The 25,956-nt window shown below is 46.1% G+C and overlaps 1 protein-coding gene across 2 annotated transcripts in view; it reads right to left on the bottom strand.

Annotated features, from left to right (window-relative positions):
- CORO1A (coronin 1A) overlaps positions 1–24,854 on the bottom strand; it is a 76,675-nt gene extending 51,821 nt beyond the window's left edge. Inside the window, exons 1-2 of one of the 2 annotated variants that reach the window (XM_029607039.1) lie at positions 24,734–24,854; positions 21,588–21,790 (exon numbers count right to left, since the gene is read on the bottom strand). In XM_029607039.1, the coding sequence (XP_029462899.1) occupies positions 21,588–21,785 (198 nt within the window). In that variant the 5' untranslated portion in view covers positions 21,786–21,790; positions 24,734–24,854. Of the gene's footprint in view, positions 1–21,587; positions 21,791–24,544; positions 24,676–24,733 lie in introns of those variants that run through there. The other variant, XM_029607040.1, reaches the window with a different exon arrangement.
- Positions 24,855–25,956: the final 1,102 nt, after the last annotated feature.

Raw genomic sequence — 25,956 nt, 5'->3', positions numbered from 1 at the left:
TTCCGGTCGAAAAAAGAATCGAATATAAAATACTTACAATCCTCCACAACGCAATTCACAAAACAGACAACACAGCCTTCGACAATGTCATACATGTACATAGATCGAATCGGACAACCAGAACAACAAGTAAATTACAACTAGAAATTCCATCACTCCCATCAGCCAAACTACAACACAAGGAGAAGAGCCATATCCACAGCTGGTCCAAAATTATGGAACTCTCTACCCGCTCACTTATCCGCTCAAACCAACATCAAGACATTCAAAAAAGAGCTTAAAACTTGGTTATTCTGTCAAGCTTTCAAAGATGGTATTGTCTAATTGCACACAATATATCTAGTTTTCAATCATTTATCAGAACACTTATAAACTAAGGACTACATGGTTTGATGATAAACACATCGAGTGTTAAACGTTATCTTTTTCCCCACCTGAAGTTAATTGTTAAACTTTTTAATTTGTTTATTTTATAACATTGTTAATTTCAATTACTTAATTCTCGAATGTAACCTCTGTTTTCCTATCAGTTCACTGTTTATTGTAACATGTTGTTGTAACTGTGAACCGGGGTGAAGGCTGATAGCTATACCTCGGTATAGAAAAACTCTTTAAATAAATAAAAATAAAATAAATAAATACACTTATTTTCAAAGCGGACCTACGCATGCAAGTCCATTTGGAAAATGATGTCACCAAATCTACCCTGCACAAAGTTCCAGCTGCTGTCTGGATGTGCCTGGAAACGTACACATAGGGTCAAATTTTACAAAGTGCAAACCCTGCCCCACCTGCTCAGCCTGGATAAACTTACATGTGAAATGATGTCCTCGCAAAAGTTTTAGCAAAAGGTCACTTCTGCGTGTACAACTTTTTTTTACGCACAGAGGTTCTTAAAAAAATGACCCTCTATGGAGTGAATTTTAAAAGGGGTTTTGCATGTAAAAATAACATATGCACGCGTAAGTAGCAATCACACGTATATGCTATTTTATAAATGTCGAGAGTAGTGCACATAAGTTTCCATTTCACACACACATTTTACCGGGAAGGAAATAAGGGGTGGGCTAGAGTGTTCTGGGTCGAGATTCAGAAGAACACAAAGCAGCACTATTTTGTAAGAGATATATCTATTACTCTACTTATTCATAAACATTAACACCTGCTAATTGACTGGCACAAGTGAAATTGGCCTTGTCTGTTGGCTGAAAGCTTTTGGGTGGGAGGTCTGGGTGAACCGGTGGGGGTTCAGGATGAAATGCTAACTGGAGATGGACTGGGTAGACTGGCAGAGGATTTGGAGGATTCGAACCGGTGATTTCAAGTATGCACACAAATATTTTCTAAATGGCATATGCACATGCTTTACAATAAAACCTGCCTCCATATACAATTCAAGGTTATCACATGTACATGTTATAGCTTTTTACTTGTCTAAAATAGTCACGTCTATGTTTATAAAATAGTTAGAAGTATGCATTTTCTTGCATTGGAAATAGTCACTTGAACTTAAACACATGTGCAGACTTTCAGAGCAGAAGTATGCAGTATTTTATAAACTGAGAAGCTCCTGCCACATGGTTTATAAAATACTAGAATCAGCGCTTAATTTGTAGACAAAAAGGAAGTGGAAGTGTAGAGTGGGAATGGAGGGGTCAGGGCCAGGGCTAGGTGTGAAATTTTGCTCTCTCCCAAACACGCATATTCACTCTCTCACACATAGACGGTAACACTCTCACTCACTCACACATAGGTGGTAACATACTCTTTACATGCACACTCTCTCTAACACATAGGTGGTAACATTTTCTACACGCACACTCACTCTCTCTCATACATAGGTGGTATCACACTCTTTACACACACACTCACTCTCTCTCACACATAGGTGGTAACATTCTTTACACGCATACTCTCTCTCACACATAGGTGGTAACATACTCTTTGCACTCCATCGCTGCAGGGGAGCCACAACTGGTTTATGCAGTCAGCCCTACTCTGCTTCATTAGGTCCTGGAAAAAAGGTGGCAGAACACCCATTCTTTGTCAATTTGCCAGAAATTAAGCCCTGTATAACAAACACAAAAAAGGGTTGAATTAACACAAGTTCAAAAGTTGTGAGCAGTAGGGCCAATCATCAAGGCCAATGTTGAAGCCTTAATTATTGGCACTGCTGCTTATAAATTTCCAGCATGTGCTAATTCAATTCCTTTTTGGGTCTGTTCTTTGCTCGTGGCTTCAGGATCACACTCCTCCCCTCCTCTTTCTTGTAGAATAGGAGGAAACTGGATTAGAGAGCAGACTGGCTGTCCTCTGCTTTCTCTGCTCTAGGCTCACCCCCTTCTCCTTTTCTTCCCTCTAGGCTGCCTGGAGAGGAGGTGCTGGGAGAACAGCCCGGCTGCTCTGCCTCTTAAGTCCGAAAAGAATTGGAGGAACTCCGTTCCAGGCTGTCCCATCCACCCCACCCCACCCCCCAATGAAGCCCCGACTAGAATTAATCTCCGCATGTCCATGTCACACGCATAAATGCTGTACTGCAGACAGGTTTCTGTGTGTCTACAGAGATGCAGTTCCAAACTTCTAAGGGGCTATTTTTGGTAAGCTGGTCAGGTGCAAGGTACACAGATACTTTTGTACCCACACAAAATTTGCAATGAATTTTCTAAAAAAAAAAGTACACCGGGGTGGGGGAAAATTTCTCTTTGAAAATGTGCTTGACAGGTGGCTACAAAAGCACCAGGTACTTTTCACCTGCTATTTTTGCAAGCAGAGGAACAGGGGCCAAAGTATGTGTGTACATTTGAAAATACCATTGCATACAGGTAGTTCCTGCCCACCTCTGAATGTGGTGTGCTGTGAAAGTCCCCGCATGTTTATAGTTGCTCTGTGGGGTCTAATCTTCACCCTGAGGGATGTAGCCAGCTAACTCCATAGTTAACAGACTAAATCACTTTGAACATTGACTCTTCATCTTTTTTTTTTTTTTTTAAGAGCCTCATACAAACATTTTCCTCATACATTTCCTCATACAAACATACAAACATCAGAAACTTTGTTTGAGTTGCTTTAACTTGTTATTGATATTTACCTAATAGCCACGTGCTTATGTTCAGAAACTGTGTTTTATATCTACGTTCTCATGTTCTATGTAACGCCTTATCAGCGACTGTTTTGTTCTATGGAAACCGACCTGATTCGATATGTCTATCGAGAATGTCGGTATATAAAAATTCTAAATAAATAAATAAATAAATAAATAAATAATTAGGTTAATCAACAGAAATAAACGTACTCATATCTCAAATTTCTATTAAACAATGAATCCCAAAGATTTAGCCAGTACCAGTCCATCTTAACATAAAAATAATAGTTCAAACAAACAATATTTATCAAAAGAAGTTTCATTCAGATCCTCGTATGGTCGAAAATATATTTAAAAGGGCATGCATTTTATCGAAACGGCTCATTGCATGGTTCAGATAGCTGCTTGAATAGTTCCTGTGATCACCATTTAGCAGAACAACTCAGAGAAGAGTTTCTCAGATGACATCAGGGTGACATTTGGCCTGGATAAATGTGCTAAGGCAACTTTCCATAAAAGGAAATGTAGGTAAAGCTGAAAACATCTTTCTGAAGACTGTAGCACGAGAGAACCTGAGTAGGAGGTGTATACCAATCTCTGAGGGTGGATGAAGGTGCACAAATAAATTCAGCTCGCGCTACTGAGAGAAAAGACTGGTAAAGAATACTATAGGTACAGGCTATCAATCAGCTTGCAATTCCTGCACTCTCTTATAGTTTTGAAATAGTAGGCTGGCCTGATAAAGACCTTAAACAGTTGGATGTAGGAACAGGAAAACTACTTCACGCACATCCAGTAATCTACAAGAATCAGTGTATGCTGGGACTGCAAACTCCAAGAGCTGAAGGTGGTGAGGGCCTTATAGAAATAGATTATAAATATATATTGAACTGCTTTTAGAGGCCTTCAAGCATGCCTAGCAGCATCAACAGATCCTAATACTCAAAAGGCACAGACGTATGAAAGTCAACCGCTAAAGTCTCCATCCTTAAGCCTGCACGATCGTTTCAGCGAGTGGAAAGAATGAGTGAGAATTTGCCAGCACATGATGGGAAAGAGGCAACGGAATTTGCAAAACAAGAGGAAAACCTCTTTAAAGTATCCGACAAGGAGATCAATTGGCAAAAAAAACCACAAATATAGTGGGAAATGCAGGGAGCTGCTTCAGAAACCCCGGGTGGATCAAAATCTGATTCGGAAATGGTTACGGAGAGGTGAGCTTAGACCTGACAATGAGAGACTGATGATTGCGGCATGCACAGGATAGTGGATTACAGACTTACAGGGTTCCCAGCCAGCACAGAAAGAAAAAAAAAAAAGGTAAAATAAATGCGGGTTCCGTAGAGTAGGAAAGAGTTACAGGCCTCAGTGCTGGATGTCAGCGGGCCGCTATAATAAAGTGGCACGGCCGATCCACTAGAAACTGCGTAAACATTACAGCATCGCTGTACCATAAAAGCATTAGGATCATGACCCTGAGGTAACTGTAGAAAGGATGAAGAAGCTGAGAGCACCCGGGACGTTCCTCTTCCAAGAGATAAAAAAGCTTGAGGAAAGAAAACCGGATATAATGATGAAGGGGTAAAGCAAAGGAACAGCACTGCTGACCGAAGCTTCGGTATCAGGCGCCGATTCGGTGGATGAGGCGGAGGGAGGGAAGATCCTCAAGCATCAGATGATAGAGAGGCCAAGAACATGCGGCAGAAAGATACAGAAATTGTCCCAAATGTATTGGGCTGCCACTGGCACTGATTAGAAAGAGCTTCCAAGCGCATATAGCATCTCCAGGAAAGCTCTCTTTGGCACACAGCCAGTAATCAGAAGGGCATTAGCAGTGAATTTCAGAGGTTGAGAACTGGCTTACCAGGGACGTTTATTCTTGTCAGGGTATGTGCAAAACCACCCCATTTGGATACATTATCCCTGCCTGGACTGTGCGGGAAGGAGAGGCTGAGAAGTGTGGGGCCTCTGGCTAGTGGGGTGGGGGATAGGGGAACAGTTTAAGGTGAGGGGGAGAGAAGGGCAGTTAGAGACACGCTGGGTCAGGTCGAGTCAGGCCTGGTTGGATGGAGCCACGGAGGCAGGAGAGGTGGAGGTGAGAGATAGGGAGAGACAGGCCGATGCAAGAAGGCACACGCACATATTGAGCACCCGTTTTCCTAAGGCACGTGCACCCGCATCTCCTGTGCGCAGGGCCGGTGCGTCCCGTTAGGTGAACTAGGCGGTCGCCAAGGGCACCAACCCTAGGGGGCGCTGAAGAGCAGCCACGTGGGGCCACGAGCAGAGCCCGTCCTGCTCACGGCCGAGAAAAGCAGGCACTCGGCGGGCCACAAGCAGCGTCTCAGGGAATGAGGTGTGGGCCAGGACTGGGGGGGGGGGGGGGGGGGGGGGGGCACGTGCAAGCCGGAAGGTTCTCCTAGATAAGACCCTTGCGCTGTCCCTGCCTGTGCGCCCAATGCAATGTCCTAATGAGAAATCGGAGCGGCGTACAAAAAGGTCACGCCAGGGAGAAACGTGCGTTGCTGGAGCTCAGAAGTTTATTGCATCGGGCGCACGGACGTCTAAATTGTGCATTTCTAGCAAAAGTGCATCGCTTACATGAAGTTACAGAAAGCTGCAGTGCCTATTATTTACCAAAAGGAAAGGAATCACTCAGGGCTTTTTAAGGTGTCCTTTAGCCAATCATCGTGCTCCGCTCCACTACTCCCTACATATGATTTTATATTTTTTGTTCTAACCCCAAACTACTAACACTTATACTAATCTCTCTAAACAACCCTACCCTCAAGGGGCACATTTATCACAACAAGGAGCACCAAATGCTTTACGTTTCTCATGAGCCCTTGACTGCGAGTGAACTTTAATCCACCTCCTGGAGTTAATTTTCCAGTGTATAAAAGTGTGCGATGGGCTGGGCACGATTTCCTGCATCGGGCGGTAAGAGCTAAGGTCTTCATTTACATGCAATTTGCATGCATCGGGCGCTATTTGACATGCTAGGTTAGGGTGCTAGGTTAGGGTGCGCGTTTTAGACGCGCTAATCTCCTCGCTGCATCAGATGCTATTATTGCACGCCCGAAACGCGCGATGACCTGCGAGTAAGCCCGTGCGCGGGGCTGGACGCACCTTATTGCACGGGCCTGAGAGAGATATTACCAGCACAGGCAGGCTCTGAAGGGGAGGGGCCTGGCGGAAAGTATAAAGACAAAATGTCCACAACTCCCCCATCTTAGATACTTGGGCCCATATGGTGCGCTGTACAATACAGAGGTAGCATTGTTGTTCGGTTCAAGTTCTAGAGCAAAGGTTCTTGGACGTTTCGTTAAAAACACATGAACATTACAAAGAGAAACAGAGAAAAATAAAACTTGATGGCAGATAAGGAGCCCAAGGTCCATCAAGTCTGTGCAGTTTACTTCCAGTCAGCAAGGCCAGGTCTACCTTGGCGTAGCCGATCAGCTGCTTTCTGTTTTCGTTCTGGTGCTGGCGCATGGCGCAGCCACAAAAAAAAAAAAAGAGGAGAGATGCAGGCCTGGCCTGCCCTGAGCACATGCGTTTTCCATCTTCTCCTCCTTTCTCTATTCAATTTGGCCTCTGCTGCGCCTCCGCTGCCGGCCTGCCGCAGCTCCATTCCTATACTCACCAACCCTGCTGCGCCCCACTTCCTCTCCAGCCACCGGTGACTTGCCTGGCTTCATCAACATCGCGATGGCTCAGTCGGTCTACAGCGACTGTGGTGACTGCACTGCAAAGCCTATCCACGGCCCACCTGCTCGCCTCTCTTTTTTTTGCCTGACTGAGGCGCACTGCTGACCCGTCACCACACGCAGCTGGGCCCCGGTACCAGAGACAGTAGGAGAGTTACAGACGGAGACATCCCCTCTGGCCTCGTGATTCCTCGCTGGCGGTGCCAGTGCCACAGCCACGGTTGTGTGTGCTGTTGCCTGCTACGCTACACATGCTGCCTGGCTGTGCTGCCCAGCCTGCAGTACGGCCGTGCACTCAGCCTGTCCACCGCTGTCCTCCTCCTCCCCAGAGTCCAGCTCCAGCCTCCTTCTAATAAAGTTGACCTGCTGCTACTGGGGGGAGGGATAAATATTTCTACTGCTTCCATTGCCCCATCTCTCCCCATCTTGCCACATGGGCAGTACCCCAATCAGACAAAAACTGAGGTAGTCAGGCAGGTTTGCCAACCGGCTCCAGATTTTCAGGACAGGTTGATTCAGTCCTGGTTTTACTCCCCTGCACGCAGGTACTTATAGTCTTGATTTTCTGAGGGAATGCAATAGGTAAATCAGAATAAGTCCCAGTATGCAATGGGGTAAAACCAGGACTGGGTCAACCTGTCCTAAAAATCCGGAGCCGGTTGGCTACCCTATAGACAGGTGATGTGTGCATGTGAGAGAGGGAGCATAATTGTGAACGGGAGAGTGTGGGAGAAAGATCATAACATGTTTATGTGTATGAGAGAGCATATGTATGTGAGAAGGAAAGAGACAGCATACACATGTCTATGTGTGAGAGAAGGAGCATATATATATGTCTGATGGGGAGAGAGAGTATGTGGGAGTGTGTGACAGACAACGTGTGTGAGAGAGAAACAGTGCTTGTGAATGGGACAGAGAGTGTATGTATATGAGAGAAAAAGAGCATGTGCAGGCATATGATGGAGAGAGCACGAACAGCAGGTGGGCATCCCTAACAAAAAACAGCCACACATTCCTACCCTCAGTCCTGTCTCCCCCGACCCCCCCACCCCAGCAAGCCACTCCCTCCAAAACGCCAGTGCTGCAACCAGTTCCAAAACTCACTAGCTCATTTAAATATTGCTCCAAAACACTTACATGATCCTGCTCCATAAGAAACAATGGGGAAAAGAGTTGCAAGACCCACATAGAAAATCTCATTAGAAAGCCTTAGTAAAGTAGAAAGCGTGACACCAGCTTTGAAAAGCAAACATCCCAACTCCAAAAAAAACAACTTATTTAATGCTGTATTTTACCTTCTCCTTAACTGAATAACAGTTACAACTCTGGAGCCTCAGTCGGAGAATGATCCCTGTCTCTTACGTGGGATAATCGTTGCTTGGTCCTTCTCCATTTGATGACAGAGCTAGACAGGGCCGGAGGGGTAGGGGCAGTGGCAAATGCAGCCCAATCTGCCCGTACAAAGGCTCCGCCTCTGTCACGCCTACTCTGCAGAACTTCGCACAGGGCATGCCCATCCCATATACACTCATTCAAGAAGAGATGCATAGAAACAGACGCCATGATCTAGTCTGCCCAGAGCTTTCAACTTTTGAAATCCTGATTCTGAATTTAAGGAAGTCCCTTTTGAGGTTTGTCCATATCTCCACCCTCCCTATGCAATCCCTACAACCTCCCGCTTTCAGGTTCTCAATCTTCTTTTCACCTTCCCCAACAAATTTACCACTCCCGGGCTCCTCTAGCTCCCTTGTCACCCGCCAGTCTCCCCTGGGCAGACTTCTCACCCTCCCTCTCTGCTATTCTCACTCTTTCAAGCCCTCACTATTCTCTCCCCAGCTCTCTCAGAGCTGTGGCCTGTCCCAATCACTCCTCCAGTTTTTGTCATGTTTCTTGGTTGGGGGCTGCAGTATTTTGGGCAGAGCAATGGCAGTTTAGACCCCCATGGCTGCTAAATCCCTCCCCCCCACACACACACACCTGTTCCTCATCTCCCCCCACTCCAAAACAGTGAGATCAGGTTAGGTTGCTAACTGGTGGAAGGCCAACAACATTGGGACACTATTCCCCAATTTAGTTTTAAGCAGGAAGTGCAGGCCGAGGAGGAAGAGCCATGGGCACAGCTGGGAACTCTCCGGATTTCCTTCCCCCCCCCCCCCCCCCCAGACTCGGGAAAGTCCCATCACCTGCCGGGTCTCGGAGGAAACACTAAACAGCTCCGGAGCTCTCTGTTCACTGCCCCAGTTGCTCCCCTTCAGTAAGCCCTGCAAGCAGCATGTGAGGAGAAACTGCAGCTGTGGCTCCAGGACTTGGGACTCAGCTGAGGGAAGGGTAGGGATGGGGACGGGAACAAGGAGAGTGCCAGAGTCAGGGAGAATGGAAGGGAAGAGCGATGAGGAGAGGGGAAAAAGTGGTGGTGGTGGTGGCGGCAGAGAGAGCCAGTGTGGATGAGCAGGGAGGGAGTGGAACAGAGAAAGATGTTGGAAGGAGGGTGAAAGGGAGGTGGATTCGGGAGTGGAGAGGGTGGTGGATGCATGGAACGGCCTCCCAGCGGAGGGTGGAAGAGACAAGGACAGTGTATGAATTCAAGAAAGCACGGGAGATCTCTGAGGGCGTGTTGGGGACTGTAGAGCTGAGTATTTGGTGAGGCTGGGCAGACTAGATAGGCCATCACGTTTCTATGTTTCTATTATTCCTTCCTCCCTTTGCCCCACCCCCCCTCCCCTGCTAATCAATAGCAATCTCAAAGTGACCACAACTCCAAAGTTCCCAGGTATAGATGCTGTGGTGATGCTCATGTTATTGGACTACTGCCAGCCCACACAGAAACACAGAACATGATGGTAGCAAAAGACCAGTCGACCCACCCACTGACTCTGACTTCCAGGGGAGATGATGAAGCATGCAGGGGAGGAGCAGCCATAAGCTCTGCTGGGCCTCTGTCACTTTACTTCAATTTATCAGAAGCACAATTTCAAAAGAGCTCTGAGCGCCTTACAAAATATCACATACAATGCAATTAAGGGACAGACGTCACATACAAGATAGCATAAATCTATTCTTATAAAGACTGTTTAAACGCCGTTCAATAAATAAGGAATAAAAGGATAAGTAGCAATACATAAAATCAAATACACCCAATAAAAGCAGATTTAATTGGAAATATGCATCAATATATAAAGCCCAAATAAACGTCATCATTCTGAATCAACAAGGAAGACAGATATAAAACCAATTACAAAATGCCATATTAAAGAACCAAGCTTTACACATTCTTAAAAAATGTAAATATTCTCCCATTATAACCTTAGTTCTTTTGGAAGGGAGTTGCACAATCGAGGACTTTTCTGCAAATAAACACAGCCCCCTGGTTGCTGCTAATGCTAGAGGTTTTAATACAAGTATCCTCTCCTTGGGCCTAAGGTGGAGCCGAGCACCGCTCCACCCCTCATCCCCAGCGCGATTCCTGCTGCAAAGTGAATGCGTTCAGCGGCCTCCGATGGCCTGCGCTCTTCAGCTCCTCCAGCTGCCGCGCTGCCGGCCCGGATTCCTTCCTTTCTTCCGGCTCCTGCTGTCATGGCGCTTCTCAGCCTCTATCAGACCTCCGGGCAGCTTCTCCTGCACCTGTCAATGCCTTGCCCACATCGAGCCCCATGTTCGGTCCCCTAATAGTTCCTTTCCAGAGGAAGACGGGAGTAGAAGCCCCACCCCTGCTCGCTCTGGGAGGTTCGAACAGAGGACGGGGGACAGGGTTGATTCTGAGAACCTTCTAGTCAACCCAAGAGAGCTGACAACTCTAAGCCTGCCCATTTTCCCTTCCTAATTCAATATCGCACAGCTCGCCTCGTCACTGGCTTTTACCTTCACTTCCTCGCAATCACGGATTCTCCAGGTTTAGCTTATATTTTATCTTATATCATCTTCCTTCCACCAGCTCCCTTATGTCAACCTTTGGGGCCTTATATCATGATTTCTTGGAAAAAGCTTCCTTCTTGGACACTATTTATATCTTGGAGGCATCTGAATGTGTCGGCCGTATCCCCCTTCTCCCTCCTTTCTTCTAGAGTACAAATATTTAGGTCCCAAAATCTCATTTCATAGGGTTTATGCACCGGACACTGCACCAGGTTGGCAGCTCCTCTCTGGACAGTCTCTATTCTTTTGGCAATCCCGCTTTCGGAGTAAAATATCCGGCCCTACTGCCTTGTCCACGTAGCTTTTATTTTATTTCTAAGGGAACCATCTCATTTCTGCTACCTGTCTGTGGTCCTTCTCCAATCTCTTCTTCGGGAATTACTTGAACACGGATCTGTTCAGTATTTCTGCTTTTTCCTGGTTATCCTCCATATACATTGGTCTCCCTTCGTCTACCACAAAACCATTGCAGCTACCTGAAAATGCAGCTGCTCGTTTGGTTTCTGGCGAATCCCGCAGAGAGCATATTGCACCTTGTCTGCCAGACCTTCACTGGTCGCCAGTTTCATGCAGAATTCAGTACAAGACTTGTTTGATGCTTTTTAAATTGATTGATGGTGACACCTCTCCATGGTCAAATACTTTGCTTCATTTGTACTGCCCTTCTTGTGCACGGACGTCCTGGCAGAGGGTCTCAGTGAAACAGGCACACCTGGCCTACACAAGAGTTTGGGCTTGCTCAGTGGCCGCCCCAGTTCTATGGAATTCTCTCCCTGCAGATCTGCACCTGACAGACTGCATCAAAACATTTAAAGCAATGCTAAAAACGTACTTTTTCAGACAGGCTTATCAGTGAATACTGAGAGGTTTTTTTGCTTCTCTTTAAGCCACTTTGTATCATGATTAGTTTTATTGACAGCTTATTTATATTCCCCTGTCTGGTTTGTTATTTTATCATTTTATTGTTTTTTTCTCTTTTATTTTTTTAACTTTTTGCAACTAGCGATTAATAAATTCTCATAAAAAATAAAGAAATTCCTCCTTTTCACCTCATAAGAACATAAGAAATTGCCTTGCTGGGTCAGACCAAGAGTCCATCAAGCCCAGCATCCTGTTTCCAACAGAGGCCAAACACCAGGCCACAAGAACCTGGCAATTACCCAAACAGTAAGAAGATCCCATGCTACTGATGCAATTAATAGCAGTGGCTATTCCCTAAGTAAACTTGATTAATAGCCGTTAATGGACTTCTCCTCCAAGAACTTATCCAAACCTTTTTTGAACCCAGCTACACTAACTGCATTAACCACATCCTCTGGCAACAAATTCCAGAGCTTTATTGTGCGTTGAGGGAAAAAGAATTTTCTCCAATTAGTCTTAAATGTGCCATTTGCTAACCTCATGGAATGCCCCCTAGTCCTCCTATTATCCGAAAGTGTAAATAACCGATTCACAACTACTCGTTCAAGACCTCTCATAATCTTAAAGACCTCTATCATATCCCCCCTCAGCCGTCTCTTCTCCAAGCTGAACAGCCCTAGCCTCTTTAGCCTTTCCTCATAGGGGAGCTGTTCCATCCCATTTATCATTTTGGTTGCCCTTCTCTGTACCTTCTCCATCGCAACTATATCTTTTTTGAGATGTGGCGACCAGAATTGTACACAGTATTCAAGGTGTGGTCTCACCATGGAGCGATATAGAGGCATTATGACATTTTCCATTTTATTAACCATTCCCTTCCTAATAATTCCTAACATTCTGTTTCCTTTTTTGACTGCTGTAACACACTGAGCCGACGATTTTAAAGTATTATCCACTATGATGCCTAGATCTTTTTCCTGTGTGGTAGCTCCTAATATGGAACCTAACATCGTGTAACTAACTACAGCAAGGGTTATTTTTCCCTATTTGCAACACCTTGCACTTGTCCACATTAAATTTCATCTGCCATTTGAATGCCCAATCTTCCAGTCTTGCAAGGTCTCCTGTAATGCATCACAATCCACTTGTGATTTAACTACTCTGAATAATTTTGTATCGTCCGCAAATTTGATAACCTCACTCATCGTATTCCTTTCCAGATCATTTATTTATATATTGAAATGCACCGGTCCAAGTACAGATCCCTCAGGCACTCCATTGTTTACCCTTTTCCACTGAGAAAATTGACCATTTAATCCTACTCTCTGTTTCCTGTCTTTTAACCAGTTTGTAATCCATGAAAGGACATCGCTTCCTATCCCATGACTTTTTAGTTTTCTTAGAAGCCTCTCATGAGGGACTTTATCAAACGCCTTCTGAAAATTCAAATACACTACATCTACCGGTTCACCTTTATCCACATGTTTATTAACTCCTTCAAAAAAATGAAGCAGATTTGTTAGGCAAGACTTCCCTTGGGTAAATCCATGTTGACTGTGTTCCATTAAACCATGTCTTTCTATATGCTCTACGATTTTGATCTTTAGAATAGTTTCCACTATTTTTCCCGGCACTGAAGTCAGGCTCACTGGTCTATAGTTACACGGATCACTCCTGGAGCCCTTTTTAAATATTGGGGTTAGATTGGCCACCCTCCAGTCTTCAGGTACAATGGATGATATTAATGATAGGTTACAAATTTTAACTAATAGATCAGAAATTTCACTTTTGAGTTCCTTCAGTATCCTAGGATGCATCCCATCCGGTCCAGGTGATTTGCTACTCTTTAGTTTGTCAATCTGGCCTACTACATTTTCCCGGTTCACAGTGATTTGGTTCAGTTCGTCTGACTCATCACCCTTGAAAACCGTCTCCGGAATTGGTATCTCCCCAACATCTTCATTAGTAAACACGGAAGCAAAGAATTCATTTAGTCTTTCTGCAATGGCCTTTTCTTCCCTAAGAGCCCCTTTAACCCCTTGGTCATCTAATGGTCCAACCAACTCCCTCACAGGTTTCTTGCTTCGGATATATTTTAAAAAGTTTTTATTATGAGATTTTGCCTCTATGGCCAACTTCATTTCAAATTCTCTCTTCGCCTGTCTTATCAATATTTTACACTTAACTTGACAATGCTTATGCTTTTCCCTATTTTCTTCAGATGGTTCCTTTTTCCAGTTTTTTAAGGATTTTTGTTTGCTAAAATAGACTCTTTCACCAACCTTTTAACCATGACGGTAATCGTTTCGCCTTCCTCCCACCTTTCTTAATGCGTGGAATACATCTGGACTGCGCTTCTAGGATTGTATTTTTAAACAATGTCCAAGCCTGTTGAACATTTTAAACCTTTGCAGCTGCACTTCTCAGTTTTCTTCTAACTATTTTCCTCATTTTATCAAAGTTTCCCTTTTAAAAGTTTAGTGTTAGAGCTGTAGATTTACTTAATGTCCCCCTTCCCGTTATTAGTTTAAATTTGATCATGTTATGATCACTAATGCCAAGTGGCCCCACCACCGTTACCTCTCTCACCAAATCCTGCGTTCCACTAAGCATTAAATCTAAAATAGCTCCCTCTCTGATTTATAATCCACCTGGCTCCACTTCCTTTCTCTAGCAGACCTGTAAAAAGTCTTCCCACCTTGCTTTACTGCTGGAACTGTTTTTCTTGTTTGCCCCTTTGCTCTCCTGGCTATCTTCCCTGTTTCTTTCAACCTTTTCAGATATTTTCCTCTATCTTTTTCTATTGGAGATCCTTTGTAGCTTTTGAATGCTCATCTTTTTGTCTTTTTTCGGCCACGTTGGTCTCTCTTTTCTATTGATTCTATTTACTTTCCTAACAAATATTTATTGCCATTACAAAGGCTGCTTTTAAGTTAGCCTGCAATTCTTGTGGTTTCCCTAGCTCTCCCCATCCTGCAAGTTCCTCCCTCAGATATTTACACGCCCTCCTGAAGTCCAGAACTCTTATCATTGCGTTATGTGATGCTACTGGCAGGATCCGGACACCTCATCATGACATCCATCACCCACGTAGAAAAGCAAATTGTGTGATAGAAAGCCTTCCTCCCCCTTCTGCTCTCTACGTCCCCAACCCTGTCCTGGGGGTCCCAGCAGCCAGTCGGGTTTTCAGGATATCCACAATGAATATGCATGAGAGAAAATTTGCATGTTATGGAGGCAGTGCATGCAAATTTTCTCTCATGCATATTCATAATGGATATCCTGAAAACCCGACTGGCTGGTGGGCCCCCAGGACAGGGTTGGGGACCACTGCTCTACGGTATTTTATTTATTTATTTATTTTATTTTATATACCGGCAACCGTTTGCACATCGTGCCGGTTTACAAAGAACTTACAACCAAAGAATATATAGGCAAAGCCTTTACAAGGAACAGTGTGTAACAAAAAACGCAGTAATAAGGCAATTAACTAGATAAATAAGTAAGGGAGGGTGGGGTAGGGGTAGGCGAGACACAGGAGGGGGCGGGGGGAGGGTGAGAGAGGATACATAGGGAAAAGCTAAGTACAGGGGTTCGAGGAACAAATGATATGTACAGAGGTTATATACAAAATAGTATAATCGCAGGACAACAATGATTGAGGTGGGATAATGTGTGCGGTTGTACTAAGTAACATTTTATGTTTGTGATTCCTAGGAGGGGGTGGGTGTTGTGTGTAGGTCCTGTGGGGGGGTGTTGTGGGGGGTGGTGGTCTGGTTAAGGTGTTAGTAGGGGATGATGATGATTGAGGGTATGCTTGGAGGAAGAGCCAGGTTTTGAGTTTCTTTTTGAAAGTGGGTGTTGATGTTTCAGAGCGTAGGTCAAGGGGCATGGAGTTCCAAAGGGAAGGGCCTGCGAGGGTATACAGAAAGAGGGTATACAGAAAGAACTTGACACATCTGGAGCCAGAAGAGTAACTATTGCCATCCATTCTTCCTTCTCCTCTTATAAAGGCAGCTCTTTATTAGGAAAGTATAAAGCAGGATATGTTCCTTCAGTGAGAAGTTTCTTATGTCAGATGTGGGCCCTGGAACTGACTTTGCAGTACTGTCCTTGAGGATAAACTGCAAATGATGGTGGCACCTTAGCTGCTCATTGCCTAACTGGTCAATGCCATAATTATATCACCAACCAGCCCCTGTCTATCGTTCTTCTGCTGCTCATGCCTCTGTCCTTTGTGTCTCTGTGTGTGCTAGGTCATAGTTTTGAGTGTGTGTTTTGGGCACAGTTCATTGTTGCATTCAAAGGAAAAGCACAAGCCGTCTGTGTAGTCTGAAATCTATTCTGTCTCTTTATTTGTCTTCTGTACCTTTATAAATCCTATATGTGTTCATATGCCTAACTGTTTCCAGCTCTGGCTTCTGCACTTCTTTTTCTTATACTATTATGTTTTTTTCTTCAGTGCAGACTGACCAAGCAGCTCACTTTCTAAAAGGCCCAACTCCTTCAGTCAGGGTTTTCCATGCAGACACTGGGTTAAATGACCCATCTGGTCATGGAGTTGTACAAGCTGCCTACAGTATAGCTTTCCATTTCCAGTGCAATGCTTTGCTTTGTGCAAGAAGTAAACTGAAAATGATTTCTTAATTGATTTTCCCTTTCAGCAGCACCACGACTTACTGGTTCTCCAGTTTGCTGGCAATGGCCTCCCAGTAACCCTATCTAGCTTTCATCTTGAATTGACCTGGCAGACATGGAGGGTGGAACATAAATTTGCAAGTTAAATTAAATTAAACCCCACCTCCAATGAGGCAGGCCCAAAATAAAATGTAAGTTTTATCTGTGCAAACTGCTTATTTTTAGCAAAAGACTGATTTTTTAAATTGAAAGGTGCATTGTTGTTGTTGGTCTAGTTGTGTGAGAGAATGAATGATAAGTATAAGTGCAAGAGTATGCATGCATGTGTACAGTGTGGGGACAAGTAATGCTTATATGCGAGCGTCAGGACTGGCAGGTCTCAGAGATTACAGGTCAGGATGCCTATCCACAGGAATCTCGGTATGCTGTTCACTTATTTTCTGCACCTTGATACTAGACCTGCCCAGAATGATGCACCATTAGTCCGGCCAGAGACCAGACCTGGTTGGTTACTGCTTTTAAACCCTGCTACTGCTGCTTCTGCAGAAACTCATTGCTAGCGTAGCAGAATTCTGGGACTCTCTTCTAAAGTTCTGATATCGGGTGCTTGGCCCAGCTAGATCCCGATCCCGATTACCTCTGACTGGTGCTTGACTATTTGTCTTTTGGCCTTGGATGGACTTCTGACCTTGCTCTTTGCCTTTACCCTGACAGTGTCTCCAGCTCTGTAGCCCAAGCACCTGAAAACTAACCAATGGTTCTCAAGCTAGTCCCATATTAAAACTCACCTTTTTGAGGCTGCTTTTAAATCTTAAGCCTGTTGGTCTGCCTCCAGCCTCAATAACTAATTTTAACAATTGTCTGTCTGTTGACCTGTATACCTGTCTTGTATAGATTGTAAGCTCCATTCGGCAGGGAATATCTCTTGTGTGTTTGTACAGCGCTGTGCACATCGAGGAGCGTTATAGAAATGTGAAACAGTAGTAGTAGTAGTAGAAGCAGCAGTAGACCTAAAGGAGCCCCTAGCCAGTATGGTTTTTAGGATTTCCACAATGAATATGCATGAGGCATACTTCCAGTATATGCATTGTGGATATCTTGGAAACCAGTCTGGTTAGGGGGCATTCAAGGTCTGGGATGAGAAGCACTTCTACAAACCACTGAAAGGTACTAGCACGAACTATCTCCCTATTGGTCGCCTACACCTGTTACCTGACAGACAGAATATGAAAACCAGATAAGATTGTGGTGAGAGAGTGCTAGGCTGGGTGCGTAGGATGCCAGGTCTGATGAAGCACCCTGAAAACAGATGAGCACCTCAATGTACTGTTAAGAAAGCTGCACTGTTTCTTTAAAAGTTGCTTTTGCACGAGAGCATGCATTCAGTGAATTTTCTATAAAAGACGGTTTTCTCACCTCTCCGCCTTACAGCATGTGACGGAGTAAAATGGCTTGGCTTGTTGTTGCTAGTTTTTCCCATTTCTTTTTTGCCATGATGGAAAATAAAAGAAATATGTCAAAATTGCTCCCATAGACTAGAATGGGAGCCGCAGAGAAGCAGCGGAGAACCTTTTCAAGATCTGCCTGCCCCCAGCAGGAGTGAACAGACGTGGAGTTAAGGATTCCAGGAAGTGAATACAAAACGTGCACCCGTGCGGGTGAATAGCCACTGGAGAGCCTGCCCAGGAGTGGACGAGAGGAAGATCTACAGTGCTTCTGCCTCCTTGTGCCCAATTAACTTTTGTTAAAGGCCATCTCAAATGTTTTTCACCACTGCAGCTATCCCTTTCACGACAGTCACTATACTGCAAAATCCAGATAGCTGGAGATATTTGCAAAATCCAGATAGCTGGAGATATTCGGCCTTCCAGGACCCCCAAAGGTTCAGGGGTATATTAACCTCCCCCGAAGCTCAGTTTGGAAACAGCAGCCTGATTTTAAAAACAATTCTTTTTCCCATTGAAACAGGGTTGAGAGCTTTAACTTTGGTGCAAAAAGATTTTCCACATATTCCTACAGCCATATCACCCAGTTCTGAACCAAGTGAACCAAGCAATTCGATTATTAGGAAAACAAAAGAAGTACACTGTGCAAAACATTTAAAATATCAAACGGTCACAGCTGAGACTTCATAAAAATTAGTAAGACACTGGAGGAGCTCCGTTACAATTTCTAAGAACCTGTGTACGGTCAAAAAAAGGCAAACTTTGCTTTTACCAAAAGTGAGTGTAAGTTGCTGCTAGGAATATTAAAAATATTCATTATTTCTATAGCACCACTAGATGTGCTAATAAGGCACTCCCAGCCAAAACATCTTCCTACTTAGATGTTTTAATACTTGCTGACACTGCATTTAGTCATTCAGGAATGGATTTACAAAGGTCTGGATGACTAACTTCGGGAGTTAGCTGGCTAAACCTCTGCTGTTAAAAATGTACCTCCTCAGTAGCTAAATTTAGGTCCCTAAAAACTGGTGGTCCCTGGGTGGGTTTAAGTCTGGGGAGAAAATTGAAGTGGCTGATACTGATTTTCAGTGCTACTTAACTTAGCAACCAAAAACACAGGCATATCAACTACAGGCTTAAATCTAAGCGGCCAGAATTTGTTTTGAAAATTAGACATGGACATCTAATAAAGTCAAACCTGTGCACCACCCATATAGACACTCAACATATAAGTAAACTCTGGAATTCCTTGCTAGAGGATGTGATAAATGCTGTTAATGTAGCTGGGTTTAAACAAGGTTTGGACAAGTTCCTAGAGGAAAAGTCCATAAACCATTATTAAGGTGGACTTGGAGGAATCCACTGGGGTAAGCAGCATGGGATCTATTTACCATTTGGGATCCTGCTAGGTACTTGTGACTTGGATTGGCCACTGTTGGAAACAGGATGCTGGACTTGATGGACCTTTGGTTTGACCTGGTATGGCGTATCTTATGTTCTTATGCTGTTAGCTCTCAGATGTACAATTGGAGGTGCTTGAAAAGTTGTTAGAGGCTTAACTAATCCACATCCAAGTGTGGATTTGAGATGTCTAACTTCTCTGTAAGCTTTAGGAAATTGAGTCCACAATCACATGGAAAAATGTGTGCACAGATATACCATCTGGCATAGAATATATCCATGCACACATTTTCTCGCACGGAAATACAGGTGTACTCACAAACACAATCTCTCTGCAATGGCTTTTGGGTTTGCAGTTTGTTTGCTGTCTCCTCTCAGGAAAGCAATTACTCCCTCAGAATGCCCTGTCTATCTCTCTATCTGAAGGAGGGCACCATGGGACAGACTGCGCTCATATAGTCCATGGTTCTGCAGATTTAACTCCTCAGCGACTGCAGGAAATGCCAGTTATGGTAGAACTGTTCTTTTTCACTCAACGCACAATTAAACTCTGGAATTTGTTGCCAGAGGATGTGGTTAGTGCAGTTAGTGTAGCTGGGTTTAAAAAAGGTTTGGATAAGTTCTTGGAGAAGAAGTCCATTACCTGCTATTAATTGAGTTGACTTAGAAAATGGCCACTGCTATTACTAGCAACGGTGACATGGAATAGACTTAGTTTTGGGGCACTTGCCAGGTTCTTATGGCCTGGATTGGCCACTGTTGGAAACAGGATGCTGGGCTTGATGAACCCTTGGTCTGACCCAGTACGGCATGTTCTTATGTTCTTATGTTCTTAACTGCCCAGGTGGTGGGCAAGATGATTAAAGAGGGTCTCTTCTGACTAGTCAATTCTGCTGTTGGGCTAGTGACACCAGAAGGAGCTCTGCTCACCATTTCATTAGATCAATTCACTCAGGTATCAGGCCTTATTCTTGAATGGGATTCCTGGCTTTCTGGCTCTCAAAGTCATTCAGTCACATTGCATCTTCCAAACTGATAACTGGTGCTGCCCCAGCCCCTTCCCCACCAAGCTGAGCCACAATATCATCATTACTCAACAGTGCGACCCCTGCTCTTCCACAATGACATTGTAAACGGTGTGACTGCTTTTACTGTCATGATGCCATTGGTGCAGCTTGTGGTGCAATGATGTCATCACTAGTGTGACCGTTGCCCTACCTACAATGATGTAATTAGGGACGGGCCGAGCCAGTTCTCCCCCCTTCTTCCCATTGCATTTATGGACTTGTAGTTCTGGAGTTTCTTAGAGAAAACAGAACTGTGAAACCCATTGATGCAGCTGGGCAAAACCAGGGCTGGATCAGCTTGTCCCTGATAACCTGGCATTGTCTGGTCTCCCCGCCTGTCCTCTCTGAAACACAAGTGCAATGGCACAGAGCCAAGGTCGTGCCCCTTACATGCTGGGCCTCCAGTGCCCTGGCTGGCTCAGGCTGCGCTGCCGCCGCTTTCTGTCAGAACGCTTACATTTCGGTCCAATTTTTTGTACACTGCTGCACCTCCGAGGTGGCTGCACATGAACCTCTCTTGAGTCTGTGCCACACTAGTGCTTGCAACAGGAGTTGGGTGGGGATGGGAGGGAGGGACGGCGGGAGGGAGTGCCGTTTTTCGGCTCATTTTGTACTGGCTCCATCCCCTCCTTGGCTTTCTGCTCGCGGCCCTCCCACCCCACCCCCCCATGCAGAACTGCCTTCCGAGGATGGTGAAAGCAGTGGCGGATGGATCGACAGAGCACCTTGCAGCCAGCAAAACCACAGCCACTTCCTCTCTCACATGGGAGGACGAGGCAGCGGCTGTTTCCTGTCTCTCTTCCCCACAATGCTTCCTTTTAAGGCAAAAAAGGGGAGAAATGAAGCCCTGCTGCTCCTCCCCGAGCCTTCGGTTTCTGTGAGCTGCCATGCTGGACCCGTCTGGTCCACCTCCTAGGACTCTGACAGTGGCACACACGCAGCCAGCATTTAGAGGCAGTGCATAAGAAAGACGAGAGGCACCCCTGTCGCTCCTCTCCCGGTTCTAGTAGCAGTGGTTTAGGGATGCACTGCACCCAGGGGTGACGTCTCTTGGTTGTTACATTTAGTAACTTTTCATAGGGCCTCCAATAGAAGCTCTTGGGAGAGGCCCGGGGGTGAGGAAAGTGAAAAAATCATGAAGCAAACGACCCTATGCTCCCAGTGCTGGGGACAGCAAGCAGAAACACAAGAACTGGGGGTCATCTTCTACTGGAAAGAAAGCTTCAGTTTTGGGACGGGGTGGGGGGGGTGGGGCTGAGATGTTCAGAATGCACTCAGGGAACCCCCACATCCCCCTCCCTGGTGCAGAAAAATCTGTCAGCATTCACTCATTCGACCTAGCACCGCATCAGCCGTGCCTGCTACCACCCACCCATACCATCCAGAACATGGACTGCCCCCCCCCCCGTCTCTGTCTCAGTCTGTCCTTCTCCCTTCCTGTCACTTTCCCTCTCGCCCTCCCCATCCCTCCTACCTTGGACAGTGGCAACACCATGAAGGCTCCCCCGCCGCTGGCCTCTACGATCATGGCCAGGAACTTGGGGTTGACGGCGCAGAAGTTGCTGTCCCAGGTGGTCTGTGATATTCTGATGTCATCGTAGCACTGGTCCGCCTTCACCGGCTGCCCGTACACGTGCCGGAACTTGCTGGAGCGCACCACCTTCCTACTCATGGCAGCTGTATGACAGAGGGGGGGGGTCCGGGAGAGACGGGTGGATGAACGCTGGGTTAGATGGGCTATTAAAGAGAAGGAAGGAAGTCAAAGTCCCCCCCGTCCCCTTGCCTGTACAGAATTTTAGAGGGTCTGCCCCTTCTGCCGCCTATGGCGTTCTTCCACTTCCACCTCGCCTTGGCTTCAGAGGGAAGTGTTCTGTGTCTGGTGGATTATCCATCTGTGAGGGCACTGGGCACGCCTGGCTTTTCTCTGGTGATGGTACCTGGGCTTTTTACCACACCATAGGCCCTCCCCTCCCAATGCAAGGTGTGGACAAGTTACAACTGAAGGTGAAAACTGGGAAACATCTGTAAGTGGAGCTCCTACAGACACACAAGGCCCTTGGGTCTCCACGTGGTGAGACAGAGGCTCTGGGGGTGTCAGAGTGGCGGGATCTACAGGGGCTGGACTGGGGGACCGTACATTCCTGTCCCACTAGGATATGTGCGTCGACTGAGGATTCCCTGCAGTTAAAAAGCAGGCCAATAGTATCATCGGCAGTCTCATGAACTCTTTGTCTCTCTATGCTTACTCTTTCTGATTACACCACAGAAAAGTGACAGCCCCTTCCTATAACCAACCTTTGTTATACCAAACTGAATTCTACCCACCTCAAGCCAACCCCATGTGCAGCAATTTGTTATTGGAGTCTCACTTTGCTAGAGCACTCCTTCCCTATAGCACATCTCTGCGCGCACTCCCGGCCCCCGAGCAAGGGCACAGGAAGCTGTAGAGATTTATACAATCTCAGGGAAGGGGAGAAAAGTTACTGCCTTTTTTTTATAGTAGGGAAGAATTTAGGCTTCCCCTCCAGAGCATTGCCCAGTTCCTGGCCAGGGCAGCTGTGAGGTCGACCTCCCTCCATCCCTTCCCATGTTGGAAAACAAGGGGATGGCAAAAGGATAAAGAGTGCTCCCTCCCACAGACCCCAAGTTACAGTTCCCTCTGCCCCTCCCCTCCCCCCTGCAATGTTCCCTCCAAGGAGTGACTAGGTGCGAGCACATTTTTTTCCGCATGAACAACTATTTGTTAAACCAATCATTTTTGAGCGCTAGCATTAGCGTTGCATTTTTTTTATAGAGTACAAAGAAAAATGTATCGCATGATTGATTATTTACAGGCCAATGCAGTATCGCGTAAAAAAACGTGCGTCCAGACTGGGCGCACGTTTTTTTTTGAACGCGCTCACATCTGCCTCTCCTGCGTGCTCGATGCAATAGGCAAATGAGCTGCTGCGGTACAAGGGACGCGCAATGGGTGAGTTGTGAGACTTGTCAGTGAAAGGACCAATCCCCTTTCAGGACATTCTTCTGAATGGAGATTGGTCCTTTCACTGACATGTGACAGTGAATGGACCAATTGGCAGTAAGTGAAGGAATGAATAAATGAATATTAAGTGTGAGGCCCGACATATTAGTCTCCCGACGATACTAACAGGAGGAATCACAGAAAGCAGGATTTTTGCTTTTTTCGGTGAGCCCTTGAGTGTGGCATGCTTTAATGGCAGCTCCCAGGCAGGCGCTAAATTTGCTGCTTTAAATTGGGTGCCTTGGCCGCAAGGCAATTTTTGGCATCACTGGGTAATAGCCAATAGCCTCATTTACATGTGAGGAGCACTATTAGCTAAGTGCTGGTTTGGACGCATGTTTTGGATGCACTGATCCCAGTATTGCATCAGGCACAAGCCTAGCGCGTCCAAAACACGCGTCTAACCATGCCTTTAGCAGTGTGCTGACCTGAGCACCCGATATTGCATCAGCCTGTTAGTGTATTGTATATTTAATGTTAAGTATTGAAAAATTAAGATTATGAATATTCTGTACCAATAGCATTAAAGCAGGTGAGAATTTCATGAAAAGAAATGTGAGCGATGTTCCAAAATGTATCAGTGATCACTCACCCACCCCACCCCAACCTCAAGGTGACATTCTCTACATGACTTGTGTGTAGGAAAGAAGATGACCATCTCTTGCCAAGATCTCTCCTTTACACACTCACGTGTGTGGAGGTTCACATTCCTCCCTGATAATCCCCCACCTGAGTCCTCCTTACTGGGGACAATGCCAGGCAAATGGTGTCTTCTGTATTCAGCTCCCTTCCCCCAACCACTGCCCCCATTTTCTCTTCCCTAGGGCAGCGAGAAAGTGACTGTGCCCTCCCGCATCGCCCCCCCCCCCCAATCCAATAACCAGAATGTATGTGAGGTCACAGCAGAAAGTGTGAAATAATTCTAACATAGAATAGCTGTGTCTTCTAGCAGCTTCCTATTCTCAGGGCTCCTGGAATTACCCCTGCTTACTGAGCCTCTCATACGGGCATATTCTTGAGGTTCAGTGCCTCGGGAACAGACTTTCTGCTTGGACATTTTCTGCCTATCCCCTGCCCCGAAATCACTAGTCATAAACAAGGGGATGGCAGCAAGAGGCAGTAATGCTGAGAAGAGGGTCCTCATGGAAAACGGATATTTACTACAGGGGCAGCTGGCAGGCTGGAAGGGAAAGGCTCTGAAAGTGTTTGTCTCCATCTGTGTGTCTGTAAATGTGATTGGGTGCATCTCTGTGCATGTGAGATGTGTGTGTGTGTGTCTGTGTTGTGTGGCTTTTGAGTGCGCCTCTTGATGTGTTTGTTGTGCATGCCCGCAGCTCGGTCTCTCTGTGTACAGCTATTTGAATGTCTATGCTTGCCTGCGGCTCTCACACAGTCTATTAAATGCATACCAGCATAATCAAAGGCTGTGCGGGCTTGTGATGCGTCCTTAATGAGGTGAGCCTCAGTCAACTGCAGGTCACAGAGAGTGCCACCGACGTACTCAGAGAGTGCCCGAGAGGCGTGCGCGGCAGATCCACCCAGGTGAAACAGAAAGGGGGCCCCAGCCCCCGGAGCAGAGCGCGGAGAGCGGGTCTCACCTGGCAGAGAAGAGGCGCTGCGGAGCGCAGCAGCGGGAGCCGAGAGGATGCGGGGCGGCAGAGACGAGCCTGCAGATGCTGATGCTGCCCAGGCACAGTGAATGAGGGAGAGATGCGGCTGTGCTGGCCCTTTAAGAAAGGACCGCGCCCCTCAGCCGCAGCGGGGGGAGGCTCTTAAAGAGACAGAGGAGTTACGGAGAGAGGCTCTCCCTTACTCTTCTTTCTTCACAGCACAACCAGAAAATAAAGACGAGTCCATACGTGCAACGGGACAGAATCGGATCCGACCGAGTCCTGACCCAGTCTCTCGCTGCTACCGGTTCTCTGAATGTCACGACTCGCATGGCAGAGCCAGGCGGCATTAGCCCGCGATAGCCTGTTACACAGATCTCCCGTCTGCCAGACTAATGGAAGGTCATTACATCAGGGGAGACCCCTTCCCACTCCCGAGCTCATTATCTCTGCAGCATGGAAGAAAACAGCAGAAATCGTCTCAGGCGGGAGGGGGGGGGGGGGGGGGAGGTATACGGCTATAGTACCCGACGATCGGGGTTCTAATCCTACCTTTGCTGCTAGCTCTCTCTGCACTGAGCGCACAAAGCTGTGCCACCTGCCGACCCAGTTTCTAATCCCACCACTCCCACCAACTCTTACTGTGTAACCTTCAGAAATAAAAGGTAAACAAAAAAAATAAATATATATATACATAAGGCGATACCTTTGTACTGTTCTAATCTAATGCCTTTCTCGACTAGCTTTCGAGAGCAAATACTCTCTTCTTCAGGTCAGAATTCGAATGAGCCAAAAAATAAATAAATAAAATGACATTTACCAGGAAATATACAGGAGTATGGTTGCTATAAGTGAATCCTAAAAGGTGTGAAGGGGAAGGGATGTGGGGATTTGATGGGTGATGTGAAGGTGATAAGAAGTATAGTTTTATGGCTCATAATGTGATAGGAAACTTGGGCCGAGATTTTCCATTCTCGCAGAGAATGGTGAATCCCGGGGAGGGGGGAGGGGGGGGGGGGGGGGCCAGCAAAAGCCGGCAGCGATCGCACAACCGCAGTGCTATCTCTGCTGGCTTTCGCACCCAATAGCGCCACCATGAAAGGTGGTGCTACTGGGCGCGCTACAGGCGGCGATAACGTGTCTTACCTTATCACCGCCAGCGAAGATAGCGCCGTGTCTGCCTCCTTGCCGCCCCGACTTCTCCCGACTCC

Source organism: Rhinatrema bivittatum, chromosome 6 (assembly GCF_901001135.1).
Source record: "Rhinatrema bivittatum chromosome 6, aRhiBiv1.1, whole genome shotgun sequence".
Classification (NCBI taxonomy): domain Eukaryota; kingdom Metazoa; phylum Chordata; class Amphibia; order Gymnophiona; family Rhinatrematidae; genus Rhinatrema; species Rhinatrema bivittatum.
This window is presented reverse-complemented; position numbering and strand designations above follow the sequence as displayed.